This window comes from Marmota monax, unplaced genomic scaffold (assembly GCF_021218885.2).
Source record: "Marmota monax isolate L192 unplaced genomic scaffold, Marmota_monax_Labrador192_F-V1.1 WCK01_AAM20220418_F8-fsc00021, whole genome shotgun sequence".
In the NCBI taxonomy this organism is placed as follows: domain Eukaryota; kingdom Metazoa; phylum Chordata; class Mammalia; order Rodentia; family Sciuridae; genus Marmota; species Marmota monax.
Window position 1 is genome coordinate 26,376,615 of NW_026695228.1, and position 19,192 is coordinate 26,395,806.

General features: G+C 47.4%; 1 protein-coding gene across 4 annotated transcripts; it reads right to left on the reverse strand.

The window, feature by feature from the left end:
* Window positions 1–835: 835 nt before the first annotated feature.
* Window positions 836–13,784, reverse strand: CUNH19orf38 (chromosome unknown C19orf38 homolog). Of its 4 annotated transcripts, none has more exons than XM_046437675.2 (8): window positions 13,612–13,784; window positions 12,040–12,345; window positions 9,650–9,742; window positions 6,354–6,381; window positions 5,744–5,787; window positions 4,611–4,648; window positions 1,919–2,080; window positions 836–1,789 (listed from the first exon to the last, which is right to left on the reverse strand). In XM_046437675.2, the coding sequence occupies exons 1-8, from the start codon at window positions 13,640–13,642 to the stop codon at window positions 1,655–1,657; spliced, it is 837 nt and encodes a 278-aa protein (XP_046293631.1). In that variant the 5' UTR covers window positions 13,643–13,784; the 3' UTR covers window positions 836–1,654. The 4 variants fall into 4 exon arrangements, 2 of the variants coding, with proteins under 2 accessions (XP_046293631.1, XP_046293632.1); XR_009226043.1 differs by lacking the exon at window positions 1,919–2,080 and adding an exon at window positions 2,770–3,004 and having other exon boundaries at window positions 1,666–1,789; window positions 13,612–13,775; XR_006850282.2 differs by lacking the exon at window positions 1,919–2,080 and adding an exon at window positions 2,310–2,471 and having other exon boundaries at window positions 1,674–1,789; window positions 13,612–13,775.
* Between the last annotated feature and the right edge of the window lie 5,408 nt (window positions 13,785–19,192).

The following is a 19,192-nucleotide window of genomic DNA, read 5'->3' on the forward strand; positions in this document are numbered from 1 at the left end:
TCAGACATAGCCCTGACATGAGTTACTTCTCCCCACCCAGACAAGCTCAGAGTGAAGTCTGTCATGTTGTCCTTGCCTTGATAAGGAAGAGAAGCAAGAAAATCAGGGTGGGGACCACCAGACCAGATGCTGTAACCCCAGGGCAAATGATGTCACTGAGAAATCCCGTGGGAGCTGGTAGGGATTGAAAGGGTGGTCAGAAGCCCCAAATTTTAGTATAAAAAAAGCAAATGAACAGACATTCAGCCAGCCGACACTGATGCCCTCACGCTGAGAGCCTGATGAGGACCTGGACTGACATCCCAACTCTTCTCATTTTTTGCCTGATCCTCTGCTTCTTCCTCACTGTTCTCAAACTCTACAGCCACATCTTGATGGTGAGAGCCACTTCTTCTCCCTAGGACCCTATCCTCAACTGGCTGTCAGCTCCACCCTAGGAGAATCCTGCCTTGGGTCCTGACCTGATCAGGGCGGTCTGAGTGAGTGTGCATCTGCTAGACTTTTGATCTGACACTTGAGCTTAGAATGCAGAGGGAGTGTCTGTCATGAGCCTGTCATGATTAAGTGTATTTGGCATGCTTAGAATTAATCTAGAATTGTTTGCTATGAATTGATTATGGCTATTGCAGTGCCTAGCATTAAGGATTGTCTTTTTTTTTTTTTTTTGTGGTGCTGGGAATTAAACCCAGGGCCTTGTGCATGCAAGGCAAGCACTCTGCACTCTGCCAACTGAGCTATAGCCCCAGCCCTGTTATTTTCTTGATTAAGAACCTATAGAATGAAATGGTATTGAGTGATTTGAGTTGAGTGAATAAAGCATTGAAAAGGGCAGAAGCACGTGGACATTCTTTATTTCTCCCCCTTGACTGCATAAGTTGGGACACCTTTTCTGGTCCTCATTTACACCTCCTTTTCCCCAATACCCCTTTACCCCTACACAACATCATTCTACCTCCTGTTCCCCCACAGTTGAAGGAACCTAGCAGGAGACAACCTTGTGTTGTTGTCCCCTCTCTTCACAAAACCCCTCATAGGTCTCCTACACCATCCTGACTCAGTTCAGGGGTACCTTAAACATCATGGATTTGGGCATGCTACCACCCTCAGCTGTCCAAGAGTTGGATGCCGAAGGTCCCAGGTTTGAAGGATTACACACCAGAAAGACCTTGGGACCACCTCAACATGTGTTATAATTAATAACTTAGGTATGCCAAAAGGGGAACACACAGAACATCCCCCCAACCCTGAGCTCAAAAACCCAGTTGGGAAGTCAGGTACCTGAATCAGAGTGACTGAAAATGGAAGAACTGGGGGGCACAGCGTGGAGAGTGTGGACCTCTTATGCCCAGCTGGGGGGCCAGAAGAAATCCAGACATCTTCCCTGATGGTCTTGAGAAGGAGGAATCCACAGAAGGGCTTCCTGCTTTGGGCTCAGCCTCCATGCCATTGCCTTCATCCCCTCTCCCACTCTTCTATGAGCAAGGTCCCAAGGCCAGAGGACCCCTTCATCTCTCTTCAACTCCCTGAGAAGGTAGCAGCCAGGGAACATAAACCCCTGTCACCCCTGAAGTAGCTGAAGGGAACCTCAGGCCCCGGAAAGGCTCAGGCAGGTGGAGGGACAGGGCTGAATAGAAGTGTTCCCCAATCCTCAGCCTCACTGGCAGGCCCGGAAAGTGCTGAACTCTGGGGGCTCTGGTGAGGATGATGTGGAGGTTGGCCTCTTTCGGGGCCCACAGTTGCCAGCGCAAGCATCTAGGGTGGCTGCTGGGTCTTCTTCTGAAGTCATTTTCTTGGTCCATGAAAGAAAAAAATCAGAAGTGAGTGATTTGGAGCATCAGAATCAGGATTCCCCCACGTTCTGAACCTGATACTACTTCAGCCCATCAGGTCTTATGTCAGCTCCTCTACCTCTCCACACCTGAGCCTCAGGGACCTGCTCCTCCTGTCCTGGTCTTCTGTTCTCCAGGGTTCCTCCCTGCTGAGTAGAGGACCTGAGAGCAGGAGTCCAAATCCCAGTTCGGTCACTTCTTGGCAGTGTGAACTTGGTTGAGTGACTTAATCCCCTTTGCTTCAGTTTCCCCTTTTGAACATGGAGAGAATGCTAGTACCCACCTTCTAGGGTTGCTATGAGACTTAAAGAAGTACAACAGATAAACAGTGGCTGACACCTCTAAGCTTTGTTAAAGGATGAACACATCCATTGCCGCTCTCCTTTGTTTCTCCCCTTCTGAGTACCTCAAGATCTTCAAGATCCACCCTCTTCCCTATCTTGAATACTTGAAACACTAGTCAAGGACAAATGAACTTACTAGAAATTAAACCAAGTGGTTGAGAGCAGGTGGGGTTCCAGCCTGCCTCTCCCTAGCTGGGAGACTACAGTAACGTCCAAGTCCAACCTCAGGGAACTTCTTTGTAAAAAGAAACTGTCAACCTCACTTAGCAGGATGTTATAAAGTTGCATATCAGGCCCTCTGCAAGGCAACAGTAAAAACTAGAGTCAGCTACTTCATAGTCATTTCAGCCAACAGCAGAGCTTTACAAAGCTTCAAAAAGAAACTAAAACTGATTGTGCTGGCGCAGCAGCCTGTAGTTTCAGCTACTCAGAAGTTGGAGACAGAAGGATCACAAGTTTGAAGGCCAGCCTGAGCAACTGAGAGGGACCCTGTCTCAAAATAAAAAGAGCTGGGGATATAGCTTAATGGTAGAGTAATCCTGGGTTCAATCCCAGTACAGCAAAAAAAAAAAAAAAAAGCCATTTATATTACTTACCCTTAAATGACCATTTGAAGGGACCATTCTTTAAGCAGAAGAATGACAGGCTAAAGTTCTGAGGTGGTCTCTCTGTGGTCCTTCACATCGCCTTAGAACAATGTGATGTATTTTGGGGTTCACTCTTGGCTTACTCTTGTTTAATTTCAGGGACTTCACCTTTAGTGTCCCACTGTGGGTTTCCATGTAGGGGAGGGTCAGAACCCCCTACTTCTCAAGAGGTGTCGCTCCTCCCCTGTCACACAAAAAAGCTTTTTTTCTTTTTCTTTCTTTTTTTTTTTTTTTTTTTTCTGTGCTAGTGATTGAACCCAGGGCCTTGTGCATGGGAGGCAAGCACTCTACCAACTGAGCTATATCCCCAGCCCAAAAGATTTTTAAAAAGGCTTTCCCACTGGGTGTGGTGGCACATGCCTGTCATCCCAGGGACTCAGGAGATGAGGCATGCAGGAGGATCTCAAGTTTGAGACCAACCTCAGAAACTTAGCAAAGCCCTAAAGACTTAGCGAGATCCTGTCTCAAAATAAAAACATTTTTTTAAAAAAGGCTGGGGATGTAGCTCAGTGGTTAAGTGACCTCGGGTTCAATCCCCAGCATAAAAAAAAAAAAAATTGTGGGGGTATGTCCCCAGATGGCATCCTGAGCATGCAGATTCTCATGGAGTTTTAGAGCCTGCCTGGCCGGATGTGTTTGTCTTCATGGCTCAGGATTTGTTCTAGGAACTGAGACCTCAGAGAGCTTAACCAGCCAGTGCCAACCCCCCCCCCTCCTCTTACCCTCTGTATATCTGCGACCCCGAGTCCTTATCTCTAGCATTGCCCTCTCTCCTGGCCTCCGCTCTCAGGCTCCACCTGGTGCTGATGCGGTTGCAATATCGGTTCTTATCCCTCTCAGCCTGCCCTTCCTCAAGGCTTCCTCCTTCTCTTTTGGACCATTCGTTTCCCATCACCAGGATCTACCATTTTCGATTCTTCAACCTCTCTTGCCAACCCGCGGAACCAAACCACCACTCTTTCGCGGGCCTTGACCACGGACGGTAGTTGCCTGCCGAGCTCCAGCCGCCTGCCTGCCACAATCTGTTTGCCCGAAGGAACCACCAGAGGGCGCCTGTGCGCACCCGAATCTAGTCTGTACTCAGAACCCTCCAGGGCTTTCATTTCACCTGAGCAAAGTCAAAGTTCTGTAACATTCACGTGTCCAAATGGGACGTCTGAGGCCCCCTAGTGGAGCTCCCTCTGTGGAACTGACTGAACATTTCCTTGATCCGTGGAGTTCATGGGTCAGATATCACAAAATCAGTTAATAATAATAAAGTTTATAAGTGCCACCCCCCAAAATTTAACTATGCAGAGGAGTCCTATAGACCCAGTTTTGAATCCCAGCACTGGCACTGTGTAACAGGGGAGGAGCGACACCTCTTGAAAAGTAGGGGGTTCTGACCCTCCCCTACATGGAAACCCACAGTGGGACACTTAAGGTGAAGTCCCTGAAATTAAACAAGAGTAAGCCAAGAGCCAACCACAGAATACATCAGATTGTTTAAAGGCGATCTGAAGGACCACAGAGAGACTACCAAGTTACCTTGACTACTCTCACCATTCTGACACATTTTCCTAAATCCAAAGGGAGCACTGACCATGACAGTATATACCCCCATATGATAACCTTGTCCCTGGGAATTTCAGTCAATCCTGGGCTCACTGACAAACCCCACTTTGGGGATTCTATGCTTTTTCCTAATCCCAGAGCTCAGAGTCCGGGGTAGACCCAGGCTGAGGGTGGCCTCCACCTGACCAGGTAGGATGGTCAACAGGAAAGGGGAACCAAAAACAGGAGCCACTCACCGCGGAGACGGCAAACAGGGAGTTATCGAAGGACATGTCTGAAAAAGAAAGGAAAACCAGGATTGGAGCCAGTTTTCACTGTGCACCGCCCTAATCCTCTCACCTCTGCCCACATTCCCCAGTTCAAAGTCTAAAGAGGGGCAAGAGTGGGACCTATCTCCCAGCAACCTCTCCTGCTCCCTTCCCACCCATTCTGCAACTGAGCAGTGAATCTAAACTACATTTTGAACCATGCCTCTGTCCCCAAGCCTTCTGCCAACTCCCACCTTTCAGAAGGAGCACTTATCAGCCCACCCACTCCCCAGCCCACGCCCCATTGCTAGATGGCCCCCCTCGTCACCCAGGTATGCCATGCTCCTCTTAAACACTCCTCTCTGCTTAAGCAGACCTGCCATCCGCTCTTTCCCCAATGGAGTCTGGGCTGTCTATCTTGGTCATCATAGAACACTCCTAGACCATAGTAGGGGCTCAATAAACGTGTCATGCAGTTAATCAAGCATAGAGAATGAAGTTTTCTGCGCTTGGGCCCCTTTCAGAGAGCATCGCACACCACAGACCAGCTGCCTTCCGGCCCCGGTGGAGGCCAGAGGAATGACAGGGTCCGCAGGGCGAGCGGGCCATTAACTGAAGACCCGCAGGACCCAGGCTTAGGCGGTCCTTCCCGGTGGAGCTGGCCATTTAGCGGTGGAAGCAAGCGAGTTATTAAATACACAAGCATCCAGAGATTACTTTTTTTTTTTTTCCGGTGTTGGCAATAGAACCCAGGGCCTCTCGCAGGCTGGGTAAGCACTCTAGCATTGAAACTCAGACCCCAAAGATGATGTCATTGGGTTTCTACCAAGGGTAAGAACAACAAGGTAGTAGAGGCAGGTAAGTAGCAAGCGCAGACCCTGTCTAGAGAGCCTGGTGACCAAGAGGAGGTGACTGAGACCCAGGAGATGGAGAATATTCTAGGCAGTGGGTGGAGCCAATGAAAGGCAGGCGCCTGGGACCCGGAGAGAAAGTGAGAATCCAGGGAAAGGAGGGTGAGGGTGTGTTTTGACCCTAACAGAGCTGCAGAAAAGGTTCAAGTCACCATAGCATTTTGAGGCAGTGACCTCATCCTGTGGAGGTCAGGAGCAAGGAGCACAGACCTGCGGTGGTGAAGTTAATCTGGGCCCAACAGGATTCCTGTTCTCTGCAAAGAGATTCAAAAGAAAGGTTGCCTCATGAGACAGGAGGCTTCTGGAAAGTCCTAGACCCAAACCAAGCACAATACTGGGTCTTTGACCCCCTACCCACCTACACATCCTACCCACAAAGTGACAAAGCAGTTAATGCCCTGATTTCCAGAGCTATCACCCTGTGCAACAGTCCTTGGCTGTCAAGAACCAGGCCCACTTCTAGTGCAATTTGGGCACTGCACAACCCCAGTGGGATCCAGAATAGCACAACAATTCCTGGCAGCTGACTGTAAGGGGAAGACTAAGCCACTTGCTCCCTGTGTGACTAAGCACTGAGCCTCTGTCCTCTCATCTGTAAAATGGGGTTATTCATTATTCCTACTTCCAGGGCTGTGGGGATAAGGTGGGATCACTTCTAGCACAGTGCCCAACACCTAGTAGGTGCTTAACAAATACCACCTGTCTTTGTTCATCAACTCTCCCACCAGAGGGTGCTGTTTGCAATGGAAAGCCCACCCAGCCAAGGGAGTGCCCTTCTGATCCCAAACCATTCTATGAGGGTCCCTAGGGATGGTCTTACCGTTTTCTCTGTAAATTTTTTATTTTCACTGAAAAATAAATAAACAAGCATTTGTTAGATTATGGTTCTGATTGCACCAAACAAGTTTCTACACCCAAGAAATCTAAAACTCCTTTTTACTTCTGTAACCCAGTCTTGCCTCTCTGTGGCAAATTTGCCACTCATTGTGAAACTTACTGCTAACAAGCACTTTTGTTTCTTTTTTCTAGATGGGGTCTCACTGTTGCCCATATAATCACCTCCAACTCACCATTCTCCCGCCTCAGTCTCCTGAATATCTGAGTCACATGTCACCACGCCTGAATCCTTTTTTTTTTTAATTCTTCAATTACAATAGTAATGTATGTTGATAAAAACTTTAAGCAAGGTGGGAGGGAAAGGGAGAGAGAAGGGAAATTGCATGGAAATGGAAGGAGACCCTCAGGGTTATACAAAATTACATACAAGAGGAAGTGAAGGGAAAGGGAAAAATAATACAAGGGGGAGAAATGAATTACAGTAGATGGGGTAGAGAGAGAAGAGGGGAGGGGAGGGGAGGGGAGGGGAGGGGGATAGTAGAGGATAGGTAAGGCAGCAGAATACAACAGACACTAGTATGGCAATATGTAAATCAATGGATGTGTAACTGATGTGATTCTGCAATCTGTATACGGGGTAAAAATGGGAGTTCATAACCCACTTGAATCAAAGTGTGAAATATGATATATCAAGAACTATGTAATGTTTTGAACAACCAACAATAAAAATTAAAAAAAAAAAAACTTTAAGCAAGGGGCTGGGTCTGTGGCTCAGTGGAAGAGTGCTTGCCTAGAATGTGTGAGGCACTGGGTTCAATTCTCAGCACCACATATAGATAAATTAATAAAATAAAGGTGCATCAACATTTAAGAAAAATTTAAAAAATAAAGAATAGGAAAATTAAGTATTAAAAAAAAACTTCAAGCAAGGCACAGCATGTGACATGATTTTTCTTAAAAGAAATGAGTTACAGGGTGTGGGGGTGCACACCTTTAATTGAACTGATTTGGGAGGCTGAGGCAGAAGGATTTCAAGTTTGAGGCCAGCCTGGTCAACTGAGCAAGGACCTGTCTCAAAGTTATATATATACACACATTTGGTACCAGGGACTGAATCCAGGGTTTAACCACTGAGCCACATCCCCAACCTTTTTAATATTATTTAGAGACAGGATCTTGCTGAGTTGCTTAGGGCCTTGCTAAGTTGTTGAGGCTGACTTTGAACTTGTGATTCTCCTGCCTCAGCCTCCTGAGCCACGGGTATGTGTGTGTGTGTGTGTGTGTGTGTGTGTGTGTGTTTGAGTTGCTATAAATATATTTGAGTTTCAGTGGTTGCCAGGAGCTGAAGCCGGAGGTGGAGGGAATGGGAAATTATTGCTTAATGCGGATAGAGTTTCAGTTTGAGATGATGAAAAAGTTCTAGAGATGGATGGGGGTGACGGTTGCACAATAATGTGAATGTACTGAATTGCTATGGAGAATTTTACCACAATCAAAATATCATGGCTATGCGACTTGATGCACATCTGTAAGCCCAGCAACTCAGAGGGCTGAGACAGGAGGATCACAAGTTTGAGGCCAACCTGGGCAATTATTTATTTATTTATTAGTTGTCAATGGGCCTTTATTTTATTTTATTCATTTATTTATATGTGGTACTGAGCACTGAACCCAGTGCCTCACACATGCTAGGCAGGCGCTCTACTACTGAGCCACAACCCCAGCAGCCCCTGGACAACTTATTGATGTCTCTAAATAAAAGTCTAAATGGGGCTGAGGTAGTGGAACATCTCTGGGGTCAATCCCCAGTACATATGTACACTCAAGTTGTTCCAGTACCAGTGGGAATTGATTCCAGGAACTCCCAAAATATATTAAAATCCATGGATGCTCAGGTTCCTTATATAAAATGTGACTACGTTATTCACATCCTCTGTAGACTTATTTTATATTTAAATTTTTTTTGTAGTTGTAGATGGACAGAATGCCTTTATTTTTTACTTATTATTTTATTTTATTTTTTTATGTGGTGCTGAGGATCGAACCCAGTGCCTCATGCATGCTAGGCAAGTGTACTGCCGTTGACCTACAGCCCCGCCCTCATTTTACATTTTTATTTATTTTTGATACATCATAATTCTGTGGGACTCATTGTGCCATATTTGTATATGCAGATAACAGTTTGATCAGTCTCATTCCCCAGTTCCTTCCCTTTCCCTTTTCTCCTCTCTCCCCCTACCTGCTTGCTGAAATCTACTGATCTCCTTTTTATTATTAATATTATTATTTTAATTAGTGCATAAGAATTACATACATATAAGTAGGATTCACTGTGGTATTTCATACATGGATGTACCATAATTTGTAGATTTCATTCCCTGTACTTCCCCTTGTTCTCCCTCCCTCCCTCCCTCTTGATGATCTTCCTCATACTCTACTGGTCTCCCTTCTATTTCTCCTACAGACTTCAAATCATCTCCAGATGCCTTATTTTCTATTTTTTGGTACTGGGGATTAAACCCAGGGGCACTTAACTATTGAGACACATCCCAGTCCCTTATATTTGTAAATTTTGAGACAGGGTCTCACTCAGTTGCTTAGTTAGAGGCTTGCTAATTGCTGAGGCTGGTCTTGAAGTTGCAATCCTCCTGCCTCAGCCTCCCAAGTCACTGGGATTATAGGCGTGCACCAAAACCACACCTGGCTCTAGATGAAAATACCTAATAAAATGTATACACAATAAAAAGAATTGTTATACTGAGAATAATGACAAGAAAAAAAAGAGTCTGCACGTGTTCACAAAGACGCCAAACGTTCCCCTTTTGCAGTGCTGGGGATGGAGCCCAGGGCCCTGTACATGGAAAGCACCTGATCTGTGGTTGGGCTGCACCACTGCCCCTAAACACAAATTTTCCCTCCAAATCTTTTCAATCCATTATGGGTTGAGTCTGCAGATATGGAATCCAGGATACTGAATCTGTCAATAGGGAGGACCCATTGGACAAAGCCATTCTACATAAGGGACTTGAGCGTCCATGGTTTGGGGTATCCATAGAAGAACCTGGAAACAATCTCAAGAACAGTCGTGTATCCTTTTGCCCTGCTCACCACCAACATCTCCCCTATGGACGGTTCCTTCACTGATAATTTGCAGAATTTAGACCTCCCAAAATGGCCTGTCTCTGTGCCTCTAGAAACATGGGTATGTGCCCGTAAGCACATGGCACATTCAGAGTTGCCAGCTGGCAGCGCGGGGCCCTGTCTTCTTTAAGCACTCACCTCTCCTGACCACCACAGCAAAAGCAGCCAGACCAGTGAGGAGGAGGAGGGCTCCAGCCAGGCTCAGCGAGAGGGCCAGGATCCAAGTGGGCACTAGAGGAAAACAGGAAGAGAGCGAGTGGGCAGGTCAGGAGCTGCGGGGGAGGGTGGGGCCTCTGTCATCTCTCCAGGCTACTTTGAGGTGCCAGCCCTCTCCAAAAGGACCTCCTCCCAACCATGAGATTTGGGTGTAGCTGGACCCTGGGAATCAGCCAATTAGCATATATCTGGCCAATTAGCATTAGCATATTTCCTCCCCCTGTCCCTGTGATTGGTTCAGACATGGAGTGTGGCCCAAGCCAAGACAATGAAAGGTAATCCTGGGATTTTGCAGGGCCACTGAGAGAAAAGGATTATTCCTTTGGCTTGTATTGTATCCCTCTGATAGGATATTTCTCTGGGGCTTCTGGGCATGATTTTGCTACCATGATGTTGGGGACCTGCCTGAAAATAAACCTAGAACAAAGCCAAGTTGAGAGGTGGCAAATAATTCCTGACAACTTCAAGCTTCTGGATTCAGCCACGCCTGAAGCCCTAATATGAACTGACTTCAGTTCAGTAAACCAACGAAATCTCCCTTGGTTTCTGAAGCCAGTGTGAGTCAGGTTTTCAGTTACTTGCCACCTGAAGAATCCTGCTTGTCCTAGCTATGAAGGATCAGTTGACATCCACCCCAAGCCACACAGAGATTCACACAGAGGTCAGCCACCGGGAAATAGAAGCCAAGTAAAGGACTCAGCTTCCCTCCTGGAAGAGAGAGAGGATCTCTTGAGGGCCCTGGGAGGAGGTCCCCTGACCCCAGTGGAGGTCAGGAGCTGTGGAGCCCGGAGGGGAAGGAAAGATGTACGGGGAGATTCCAACAGTGTTAGGCCTTGTCCATTCATTCGCCTCGGGTGGGAGGGCTGTTGTCACCTCCCCACTCTCAGACCACAAGGCTAAGGTGAGAAAAGGGAGCCTTTGACAGAGGAGCTTAGGCCAGAAAGGACACAGAGAACCCTCTGTCATCACAGCTCTAAGACTGGCTGGTAATAAGTTCCTCTTTGCAGTGGGAAAGTCCTGGTGATGGTGGGATGGAGACACTCCCTCCTCCTTCTGCCCCCTCCCCTGCCCCCCCAGTCTCCCCGCCCCTCCCCATCTCCCCCGCGGGGTGGGGGGCTTGCTGGGAATTGAGCCTAGGGCCTGTGCCTGCCAGGAAAACACTCTACCACTGAGCTACCTCCTTAGCCCCATCCCTTGGCCTCTTGATCCACAACCCATGCCCAACCCCCCTCTCCTGGAAAGACCAGAGAAAGACATCAGCCCTCCCAGGGCTCCCTTCTCACTCAGATGGAAAGCTAAAGTCCTTGCTACAGCCCACTAAGCTCTATGTGATCCTTCTCACCACCTCTCTTCCCTCCTCTCCCCACACATTCTTCCTTGTTCAGGGTACTTAAGCCATTCTGGGGTCCTCTATGCTTCTCAAACACACAAGGCACGCTTCAGCCTCAGGGCCTTTGCACAGCCTATTTCCTCTTCTTGCTATACTCTTACCATAGAAATCCACATGGCTGGCTCCTTCTCATCATTCAGATCTTTCTTTTCTTTTTTTCCAATATGGGGTCTCACTATATCACCTCACCTGGCCCCAAACTCCTCAATTGAAGTGATCCTCCTGCTTCAGCTTCCCAAGTAGCTGGAACTACAGGCAAGCCCTACCACAATGGACTTTATTCAGATCTTTTCTCCAAATAACTTCTTCAGACAGGTCCTCCTTGGTCACTCTACTCTCCCCTTAAAATGACACCTTCACCAGGCTGTGTATCATCCTTGGGCACTTCGTTGGCACACTGAATATTTATTGGATCCTGGGTTTATCATCTGTCCCACCCCCTGGGAACATCTGTGGAAGGAGGGCAGGAACATTGTTTTGTTCCCTGCTGGACCTCCAGTGATAAGGAGAGACTCTGATGCACAGTTGATGAGCAAACATGTTGGGTCCAGGAAGGGGAAGGTGTGTTGGACGGTGGAGATATTTTTTTCACTGCTGAGCATGGAACGCAGGACTCCCATGTGCTAGGCAGGTGCTCTGCCCCTGAGCTACTAGCACGGAGGCCCAAGGTCTGGAGTTTGAGGGGCTGCTGGCCTCCCAGCTCTGCTACCTGTGTGCCTTGGGCAAGTCCTTGTGCATCTTGTGCTTCTGTTTCTTATCTACAGAAAGGACAATCCTGCACCCACCTTGGAGGGAAGCTATGAGGACAGACAGGGAAAGGTGAGTGACCCCTGGCCAGTGGTAGGCCTGGCCTTCCTGTGACGACCTCCCAGGAGAGGGAACAGCATCTGCCGCAGCTGGGTGAGCCCAGGGGAGGGCTTACCTGGGAAGGAGACGTGCACCGGCTGGCTGAGGTCTGACAGCTGGGGCTGGCTGTGCTCGCCCACCACACTGTACTGGCACCAGAATTTCCCTCCAGAAGCCGCGCCACCGCCGCTCAGGTTGAATGTGACCCCCAGCTGGTTGGCTGGGGCCTGCAGGAGCTGGACAATCTGTCCCTCTCGGTACAGCGTGAAATTCACCCCCAGGAAGTCCTTGGGGGCTGTGCATGAGATGTGGATGGGGTCCTCTTGGCTCTTTGGGTAGGGGGGCACCAAGAAGATGGCTGGTGCTGGGATGGCCAAGGAACCTGCAACGCAGGATCAGGGGAGGTGGCAGTGTGGGTGCACGTTGGAGAGCATTGTGTGACCTCTAGCAAGCAGGTCACCTTTCTGGACCTTGTTTTGTTTTCATTTTGGTTCTGGTGCTGGGGACCCAACCCAGGCCTTGCGCGTGCTTAGCCTGTGCTCTACCACTGAGCTGTATCCCCAGGCCTTGGGCCTTGTTTTTTTGTGCACCAGGAGGCGGGCAATCTCTCCCCACTGCAATGCTCAGAGCATTGGGTGCCTGGCGCAACACGGGGTCACAGTGATGATGACCTTGGTTATTATATAGTGTCCCAAGTACACTACTTCAATCAGCAATGCTATGCACCAGGCCCTGTTCAAGGTGTTGGGGACAAAGTAATGAAGGAGACAAATGAAGAGACATGCTCGTCTCAGGCAGCTGATGTTCTTTCAAAGAGACAAGGAGTTCTGGGCAATGGGAGAGTTGCATGGGCTGGAGGGCTTCCTGGAAGAGGTGTCATGTAAGTTGAGTTGTAGCAATGAAAGAGTGGCATGAGCTGGGTGATAGCCTCGAAGGCCAAGGTGATGGCAAGGGCAAAGGCCCAGAGGATGGTTGGACATGGGGTGAGCTTAAGGAGGGGTAAGTCAAACTGGGGGCACCATTCAGTGGTAGAGCACTTGCCTACCACACGCAAGGCCCTGGGTACTGTCCTTAGTGGAAGGAAGGAAGGAAGGAAGGAAGGAAGGAAGGAAGGAAGGAAGGGAATCCAGGAAAGGTGAGGAGGCGGGTGGCTGGGGGGAGTTGAGCAAGGGAGAAAGCAGCGCGGCAAATGGGCAAATGGGGGGAGGTCCCACCTTCTCCCCAGGGTGTGCCAAGGAGTGTGGGGCTGGACTGGGGCTCCTGCAGAGGAAGCCGCACCCAGGGAGGAGTTGCTCTCCAGCTGCCCACAGGCCCACAAGCAGAGTGGCCCCCCATGGCCCCTGTGGCTAGTCTGCCCCCAGGCAGGCGCTCCTGCTGCCCCCACTCCTGCTGTCAAAGGCAGGAGCCTGTGGAGGCCAAGTGGGGCTGAGGCAGGGGCTGTAGGCAGCTCTCTTGACTGGGACACCACGAGGAGGAGCCTAAGAAGAAAAGGCTGAGAGGTTTCTAACGCTCTCAAGCAAATCAGTCCAGGATGAGCCTCCTCCATCACCGCGGATGAGCAACCTCACTTGGGATCTGTCCTCAGAGCAGCGACATGGGCAGGAGACGGGGGACAGGCTGGGGGTGCCGGAGGGGCCGTTAGACTCACCAGCTGCAAAAAGCAGGACAGTCCAAGGCATCTCTCCTCCCGCGTTTGGCCAGGAAATCTGGCTGGGACCAGAGGGTCCAGGGCTCCCCGCCAGCTCCTCCTGTGAGGCCAGAGCAGGGAAAGGAGAACCAGGGCTAATTCGAGCTGAATGTTTCCTCAGTGGCAGGAAGTTGCACACACACTCAGGCACTGAAAGGGACTCTCTCTTCTCCCCACCCCTTCCCTAAATGCACAGCACAGCGGACCAGCCCTGTGCAGTTCTGTAGATTGGAGGGAGCATGACTGAGATGGTGAGGTATTTGTTTTTCCCCTCCCTCCACCTAAGAGAACTCCCATGCCCGAGGAAGGGTGGCAGCAGGGGCTACTTGGGAAACTCATGCCCAAGGCAGAAACCACAGCCCAAGCAATGGCAAGACGGAAATAAACGTGGGGTGCAATGTGGTAGGGCATGGTGGTTAGGGTTTGGCCTCTGACTTCTCTGAAGCTTCAGTTTGCTGCCCTGTCGGATGGGGCTAAGATGAGTGGACATCAGATTGAAAGAACTCATGGCATAAGACAATGCTAGGGGGCAGTGAGTGCTCCCAGTCGGCATCTACAGGGAGAAGGCTCTGGGCTTCACCAACAGGGAAAAAGTGACACTTGTCTAGAATTGAGGAAATGGCATAGTTTGCAGGATTTATTGCCTCCTGTTTACAGCCCAGAAACTTCTAAGTTTCTGTCTTATGGGTAGATGTGCTTTGGTCTTGCTATATGTTTTTGTTTAAGCCAAACAGCTCCAGCTGGTGGTTCACACTGAGAAGGAGGCAGCATATGGTCACCAAAAGACAAAAAAACATTAGAATGGACTTTTTCCTATGGACACACAAAGCTCATCCCAGCCCCAGGGTATTTGCACTTGTTGTTTTCCTTACCACACTTCTCTCAACCTGGTGGAATACCACTTTTCCTTCAGGTGTCAGCTTAAATATCACTTCTGGAAAATCATTCCAAGCTCCTCTGGACTCTTCCCTTATTGAATTTTTCTATACTGCCCTGTGATCTTTGTTTGTTGCAACTGCATTTTTATTTATTTATTTTGTGTGTATGTTAGTTACTGGGGATTGAAACCGGGGATGCTATACACTGAGTTATATCCCAAGCCTTTTCTTCTTCTTTTTTCTTTTTTTTTTTTTTTTTTTTGATACCAAGGATTGACCCCAGGGATGCTTAACCATTGAATCACTTTTTAATATTTTATCTATTTATCCCCATCCCTTTAAAATAATTTAAATTGTGTATGGACACAATACTTTTATTTTTATGTGGTGCTGAGGATCAAACCCCGTGCCTCACATATACTAGGCAAACTCTCTACCACTGAGCCATATTCCCAGCCCTTTTTTATACTTTATTTAGAGAAAGCATCTCACTGAGTTGCTTAAGGCCTTGCTAAATTACTGAGGCTGGTTTAGAACTTTCAATCTTCCTGCCTCGGCCTTGTTAGACCCTGGGATTACATCAAGGTGCCTGGCTTCTCTTCTTGATTAGTCTTGCTAGGGGTTAATTTTGTTCATCATTTCAAAGAACTAACTTTTGACTTTTTTCTCCCTCTATTTTCTATAATTTTTTTGGGCTTACCTTTAATCTCTTCTGCCTTTTAGTTATCTTGTGTTTAACTGGCTCTTCTTTTTTTAGCTTCTTAATATGGAAGTTTAGGTTATTTGTCTTTAAACTTTTCTTTATGCTTTTCTAAATATTTTTTTTAGTTGTAGATGGACACAATGCCTTTATTTTGTTTGTTATTATATTTTATACAGTGCTGAGGGTAGAACCCAGTGCCTTACATGTGCAGAGTTGCTCTACCACTGAAACATAACCCCAGCCCTTAAAACTTTCCTTTGAACATTTTTTATTTTAGTACCAGAAACTGAACCCCAGGGTGCTTAACCACTGAGCCACATCCCCAACCCTTTAAAAAAAAAATTATTTTGAGACAGGGTCTAACTAAGTTGCTGAGACTGCCATTGAACTTGTGATCCTCCTGTCTCAGCTTCCAGAGCTACTGGGATAACAGGCATGGGCCATTGCACCCAGATAAAAACTTTTGTTCTAAAGCATTTAAAGCTATACATTGCTCTCTAAAGCACTGCTTAACTTCACCTCACACATCTTTATATACTGTGCTTCGATGTCATTATTAAATATTCATGTTTCCCTTTTGAATTTTTCTATGACCCAAAGATTAATTGGGAGTACGCAGTTTACTTTTCAAACATTTGGGCTGTTTTGGTAGCTTGAATGTTAGTGATTTCTAATTCCTATGTGGTCAAAGAATATACTCCATATATTTCAATCCTTTGAAATTTATTAACACTTTTTAATGGTCTAGCAACCATATCTTGATTCACATTGGATGTGTAATAGAAATGAAACTGTACTCTGCAGTAATTTGGAATAATATCAATTATTATTCCAATTATATCAGTTATCTGCAATTATCAATTACATCAGGCCACTGTGGGTCAAGAACATTCCTCAATTTGTTGACTTCATCCTGATTTCTTTTTTTTTTCCTCTCTCTTTTTTTTTTTTTTAGGTGTGGGGAGATACCAGAGATTGAACTCGGTGCACTCAACCACTGAGCCACATTCCCAGCCCTTTTTTGTATTTTATTAGAGATGGGGTCTCACTAAGTTGCTTAGCACCTTGCTCTTGCTGAGGCTGACTTTGAACTCTACATCCTCCTGCCTCAGCCTCCCAAACTGCTGGGATTACAGGTGTGCACCACCCCGCCCGGCTATCCTGATTTCTTTAAAAAGTTTTCTTCCTCCAGGAGTGCAGAGTTGCAGTCTATGATGTCACCTGTAGTGTCTATAAAGCTTGGCACACAGTGAACCATAAATATTTCTCCATTGTCTGACCTAAAGCTTGTAAATCACCCATTCATTCCATTTGTTTTTGTGACTTTATGCTGGGTGCATAGAAGATGGAGTTAAGAAAGACTTCTCATTTACTTATTCCTCCAGCTATTTATCAAGGGTCACCAAAAGCCCAGAATTGTGCTGGGTGCCGGATATGTTGTGATAAGTGAAATAGCTCCTGTCCTCAAGGAGCTCAGAAGTCAGTAAGTCAGACAAGTAAGTGACAACAGCAGGCTAGGGACATAGCTCAGTTGGTAGGGTGCTTGCCTCGCATGCACGAGGCCCTGGGTTCAGTCCCCAGCACCACCAAAAATATAAGTGAGGAGCTGATGAAGTTGTATTGCAGTGATGGTGAGGGAAGCTCACTCCAGCTTCAGAAGGTTCAAGGGAGGCTTCTGGCAGGAAGGAAGGGAATTCTAAGTAGAGCAAGTATCATGTATGCAAAGGCTTCATCCTGGGAGCAGTTCCCATGGTGCTGGAATCAGCAACCTGGCATTTTTAATTCATTTGACTCTTGATGGATGATGCCCTCAAAAACCACCGAGGAGTGGGGCTTGGTGGCGCACACCTGTAATCCCAGTGGCTTAGGAGGCTGAGGCAGAAGGATGGCGAGTTCAAAGCCAGCCTCAGCAAAAGTGAGGCGCTAAGCAACTCAGTGAGACCCTGTCTCTAAATAAAATACAAAATAGGGCTGGGGATGTGGCTCAGAGGTCAAGTGCCCCTGGGTTCAATCCCCGGTACAAAAAAAACAAAAAACCACTGAGGAGTCATGGGCAGGGTGAAGGGAAAACAGGGATGGTGAGGAAACCTCAGGCCAGGGGGCTGTTACCACCTGTGGAACAGGAATTGTGGAAATTAGTTTCAGGGCGATATAGTCACAGGTTTTGGTAAAGAGATGCAGACCAACTAGGCAGGAGCCAAGGAATGCAGACCTAGGCTTCCTTCTCTGCTAGCACTCAGATAATCCACCAAGGCCAAGCTCAACTGCAGGTGAAGGGGTAAAGCTCTCCTTATGTGTGGCTGTCAGAATCCTGGGGCAGGGAGAAATGCAGGGGAGGATGAAGGGAGAACAGTGACTGCCACACACTCACAGAATCCTTGGGTTGTAATCTCTGGGGATCACTGACTTCTGGAAGCCAGTCTGCAAATTCCTCGAGGTTCTAAGAAACACAGCAGGCTATGACTCTAGGCCAACACTACAAAGTGAAGAAGGACCCTTGATGTGGCTCTGATGGGCTGTTTCCGTCTCTTAACTGATGACTTGTCTCACCCTGGGCCTTCTGGTGTTCCTTATGCCCCTGAACTTCCCTAGTGCCTTCTGACCTCAGGGTCCTGTTCTCTCCCTTCCACTTCAAACCTCATCTTATATCCCACTTCTTCAGGTAAGCCCTACTTGATGCCATTCAGCCTAAATTACCAACGCCATCACCATCTACCACCCAGCTTTTACTTCTTGGTGCCCATGGCTACCTGAAATCATGTTAGTGCTAAACTTGCTTGTCTGTTTTTTGTCTCCAAACTAAGACATCGGCATCATGAGGACATGGACAGTGTTGGTTTAATTCAGTGTGAGATGCTCAGCAAGTGTTGGTTGACTAATTGGGGAGGGGGAGAGTCTTTGTTTGTGTTTAGTCAAGGGGCATGAATTACCCATGTAGATCCTAGAGGTCAGCAAGAATGGAAGAGTATCTCCGAGGGCCCACCCCATCACAGAAACAGTAAGACAACAAAAATGCTTGGAATCAACTTTGTCTGAACTCTGAAAAACAAAAGTTTAGGTAAGCTAAGTGAACGTTCAATACATTCAATCAAGAAAAAGACAACTTGAACGTGACAGGAAAGCTTTACCCTGTCTCCTTCCCCAGCACAGCAGAGATCTTGAAGGGAGCAACGTATGTTCCCAGTAGGAGACCTACTGGGGAGAATCCCCATTCTTCAAGTAAAGTGTCAAGTAAAGTGTCTGACTCAGGTGTCTGTTGAACTCAAAGTGCATTCCTGGTTGAAAGAGTCGCTCAGTGGTAGAGTGCTTGCCTAGCATGTGCCAGGTCCTGAGTTCAATCCCCAAAACACACACACACACACACACACACATGAAAACAATGAACATGCATAAGAGACACGTGGTCAGGAAAAACCTAAGAGGCTAAACCCAGAAACTCAGGAGGCTGAGGGAGGAAAATTTCAAGTTCCAGGCCAGCCTGGGCAACATAGCAAAACACCGTCTCAGAATAAAAAATAAAAAGGTTTGGGGATATATAGTTAGTGCCCCTGGGTTCAATCCTCAGTATCTCGCATGCATATATGCACACACAAACACACACACAAAAAAAAAAAAAAAAGAAAAAGAAAGAAAGAAAAGGAAAGATAAAAGAAAAAAAGACAGAACAGATGAACCCAAAAGGATCCTAAGAGCTCATCTCTAGGGCTGGAGATGTAGCTCAGTGGTAGAGCACTTGCCTAGCATGTGTGAGGCCCTGGGTTCAATCCCCAGTAACACCCAAAACAAAACAAGAAAACCTAAGAGCTCATCTCTGGCTGATCTCTAGACCAACTGTGAACAAGAAGTGAAGGCTAAGATAGAGGCTAACTTAACTGCCCTTACTAATCACTGGAGTACTGCAGCATGGATTCACAGGACTGAGACTTTCTGTTTGTTCTTTCTTTTGTCTGCATAATAAACA